The following is a 3,988-nucleotide window of genomic DNA, read 5'->3' as shown; positions in this document are numbered from 1 at the left end:
CACGATGAGGGAGCCGCTCTGGGGAAGGTCCTGGAAGGTTCTGGAAGGTTCTGGGAGGGTTCCGGAAGGTTCCAGAAGGTTCCATGGATTCCCTACTTCCCGGCGATGAGGGGGCTGCGCAGCACCACGATGACAGAGCCGCTCTGGGATGGTTCTGGAAGGTTCTGGAAGGTTCCATGGGGATCTGGGAGGGTTCCGGAAGGTTCTGGAAGGTTCCAGGGGTGCCCATCCCCTACTTCCCGGCGATGAGGGGGTTGCGCAGCACGACGATGACGGAGCCGCTCTGGGGAAGGTTCTGGGAGGTTCTGGAAGGTCCCATGGGGATCTGGGAGGGCTCCAGAAGCTTCCAGAAGGTTCCATGGATTCCCTACTTCCCGGCGATGAGGGGGCTGTGCAGCACGACGATGACGGAGCCGCTCTGGGGAAGGTTCTGGGAGGTTCTGGAAGGTCCCATGGGGATCTGGGAGGGCTCCAGAAGCTTCCAGAAGGTTCCATGGATTCCCTACTTCCCGGCGATGAGGGGGCTGTGCAGCACGACGATGACGGAGCCGCTCTGGGGAAGGTTCTGGAAGGTTCTGGAAGGTCCCATGGGGATCTGGGAGGGTTCCAGAAGCTTCCAGAAGGTTCCATGGATTCCCTACTTCCCGGCGATGAGGGGGTTGCGCAGCACCACGATGACGGAGTCTCCGCGCAGGAACATCTTGGAGATGTAGCGGTCCTTGTTGACCGGCTTGGATTTCTTCTTGCCTTTGCCGCTCTTGGGCACCTCCGTCCACATCTCCTTGACGTTCTCCAGCACCATGTTACAGTGCCTGGGGGGGAAAAACGGGATTTTGGGGGGAAAAAATGGGGTTTTGGGGGAAAAAAAATGGGGTTTTGGGGTCAGGAAATGGAGTTTGGGGGGGAAAAATGGGATTTTGGTGGAAAATGGGGATTTTGGGGAAAAAAAATGGAGGTTTGGGGGAAATCAACAGGATTTGGGGAAAAAAATGGGGGTTTTGGGGGGGAAAATGGGATTTTTGGACGAAAAAAGGGATTTTTGGGAGAAAAAAAAGGGAATTCTTTTGGGAAAAATGGGAATTTTGAGAAAAAAGGGATTTTGGTGGGGGAGAAATGGGATTTTGGGGAAAAAAGGGGATTTGGGGGGAAAATGGGATTTTGGGGGGGAAATGGGATTTTGGGGGGAAAAATGGATTTTTTGGGGAAAAAAATGGGGTTTTGGGGAAAAAAAGGGATTTTGTGGGGAAAAAAAAGGATCTGCTAAAGACCCAGGGGAACCCATGAGGACACCGAGCTGAACTTGGGAGAACCATGGTGACCCTGGGGACACCGAGGGGACACCGAGGACACCACGGGGACACTGTGGTGACCCAGGTGACACCTTGGGGACACCTTGGGGACATCACAGGGACCTTGGTGACACCTTGGGGACACTGAAAACCCCGGAGATGAATCTGCTGAAGGCCCAGGGGAACCCTTGAGGCCACTGAGCTGAACTTGGGGGAACTGAGACCACCACGGGGACAACATGATGACACCACGGGGACACTGTGGTGACCCTGGGGACACCTCGGGGACACCTTGGGGACATCATAGGGACCCTGGTGACACCTTGGTGACACTTTGGGGACACTGAAAACCCCGGAGATGGATCTGCTGAAGGCCCAGGGGAGCCCTTGAGGCCACTGAGCTGAACTTGGGGGAACTGTGGTGACCCTGGGGACACCTTGGGGACACCGAGGACACCACGGGGACACTGTGGTGAGCCAGGTGACACCTTGGGGACATTGAAAACCCCGGAGATGAATCTGCTGAAGGCCCAGGGGAGCCCATGATGACACCGAGCTGAACCTGGGAGAACTGAGACCACCACGGGGACACTGAGAACACCACGGGGATATCATAGGGAGCCAGGTGACACTCTGGGGACCCTGGGGACACCTTGGTGACACCTTGGGGACACTGAAAACCCTGGAGATGAATCTGCTGAAGGCCCAGAGGAGCCCATGATGACACCAAGCTGAACCTGGGAGAACTGAGACCACCATGGGGACACCATGGGGACATCATGGGGACTGTGGTGACCCCTTGGGGACACTGAAAACCCTGGAGCTGAATCTGCTGAAGGCCCAGAGGAGCCCATGATGACACCGAGCTGAACCTGGGAGAACTGAGACCACCATGGGGACACCATGGGGACATCATGGGGACTGTGGTGACCCCTTGGGGACACTGAAAACCCTGGAGCTGAATCTGCTGAAGGCCCAGAGGAGCCCATGATGACACCGAGCTGAACCTGGGAGAACTGAGACCACCATGGGGACACCATGGGGACATCATAGGGAGTCAGGTGACACTCTGGGGACCCTGGGGACACCTTGGGGACACCTTGGGGACACTGAAAACCCCGGAGATGAATCTGCTGAAGGCCCAGGGGAGCCCATGATGACACCAAGCTGAACCTGGGAGAACTGAGACCACCATGGGGACGCCATGATGACACCACGGGGACACTGTGGTGACCCTGGGGACACCTTGGGGACACCTCGGGGACACCCTGGGGACACGGGGCCGCACCTGTCGAAGGCCTTGACGCGGCCCAGCAGCTTCTTGTTGTTGCGGCAGTTGATGAGCACCTGCGTGTTGTTCTTGACGCTCTGCGTCAGCACCGACAGCGGGCCCGTGTTGAACTCCTCCTCCTCGCGCTTCTGCAGCTCCTCGGGCGTCATCTCGCTCTTGGGCTTGTTCAGCAGGCTCCTGGGGACACCAGGGGACATTGGGGACATCAGGGACATCGTGGGGACATCAGGATACCAGGGGGACATCATGGAAATAAGGGGGACAGCAAAGGAACACGGGGACATGGAGATGGTTCTTGGGGTCATCTCGCTCCTGGGCTGGTTCAGCAGCTCCTGGGGACACCAGGGGGACATCACGGGGACATTGGGGACATCACAGGGACATCAGGGACATCGTGGGGACATCAGGATACCAGAGGGACATCACAGAAATCAGGGGAACATCAAAGGAACACGGGGACACGGGGACATGGAGATGGTTCTCGGGGTTTGAGGCTCTCAGGGGGGTTTTGGGGTCCCAGAGGGGAATTTGGGGAAATTTTGGGGGGTTTTGGGGGTCCTAGAGGGAAATTTGGGGGAACCCGGGGGAATTTTGGGGCTCCCAGAGTGAAATTTGGGGGTCCCAGGGGGGAATTTGGGAGTGCCGGGGGAGATTTGGGGGAATTCAGGGAGATTTTGGGGTTCCAGAGGGAAATTTGGGTGAATTCAGGGGGATTTTGGGGTTCCTAGGTGGATTTTGGGGGTCCCAGAGGGGATTTGGGGATAATTTGAGGGATTTTGGGGGGTCCCAGAGGGGATTTGGGGGTAATTTGAGGGATTTTGGGGTCCCAGAGGGGATTTGGGGATAATTTGAGGGATTTTGGGGGGTCCCAGAGGGGATTTGGGGGTAATTTGAGGGATTTTGGGGTCCCAGAGGGGATTTGGGGATAATTTGAGGGATTTTGGGGGGTCCCAGAGGGGATTTGGGGGTAATTTGAGGGATTTTGGGGTCCCAGAGGGGATTTGGGGATAATTTGAGGGATTTTGGGGGGTCCCAGAGGGGATTTGGGGGTAATTTGAGGGATTTTGGGGTCCCAGAGGGGATTTGGGGATAATTTGAGGGATTTTGGGGGGTCCCAGAGGGGATTTGGGGGTAATTTGAGGGATTTTGGGGTCCCAGAGGGGATTTGGGGATAATTTGAGGGATTTTGGGGGGTCCCAGAGGGGATTTGGGGGTAATTTGAGGGATTTTGGGGTCCCAGAGGGGATTTGGGGATAATTTGAGGGATTTTGGGGGGTCCCAGAGGGGATTTGGGGGTAATTTGAGGGATTTTGGGGTCCCAGAGGGGATTTGGGGATAATTTGAGGGATTTTGGGGGTCCCAGAGGGGATTTGGGGATAATTTGAGGGATTTTGGGGGGTCCCAGAGG

At 56.5% G+C, this 3,988-nt stretch overlaps 1 protein-coding gene across 2 annotated transcripts; it reads right to left on the bottom strand.

The window, feature by feature from the left end:
• Nucleotides 1-171: 171 nt before the first annotated feature.
• SNRPD2 (small nuclear ribonucleoprotein D2 polypeptide) lies at nt 172-2,799 on the bottom strand. 2 transcript variants are annotated; one of them, XM_039699474.1, is made up of 3 exons: nt 2,578-2,799; nt 684-812; nt 172-278 (listed from the first exon to the last, which is right to left on the bottom strand). In XM_039699474.1, exons 1-3 carry the CDS (start codon nt 2,793-2,795, stop codon nt 233-235), a joined length of 393 nt encoding a protein of 130 aa, XP_039555408.1. In that variant the 5' UTR covers nt 2,796-2,799; the 3' UTR covers nt 172-232. The 2 variants fall into 2 exon arrangements, with proteins under 2 accessions (XP_039555408.1, XP_039555407.1); XM_039699473.1 differs by lacking the exon at nt 172-278 and having other exon boundaries at nt 496-812; nt 2,578-2,798.
• Between the last annotated feature and the right edge of the window lie 1,189 nt (nt 2,800-3,988).

Source organism: Passer montanus, unplaced genomic scaffold (assembly GCF_014805655.1).
Source record: "Passer montanus isolate IOZ18808 unplaced genomic scaffold, ASM1480565v1 scaffold1331, whole genome shotgun sequence".
Classification (NCBI taxonomy): domain Eukaryota; kingdom Metazoa; phylum Chordata; class Aves; order Passeriformes; family Passeridae; genus Passer; species Passer montanus.
This window is presented reverse-complemented; position numbering and strand designations above follow the sequence as displayed.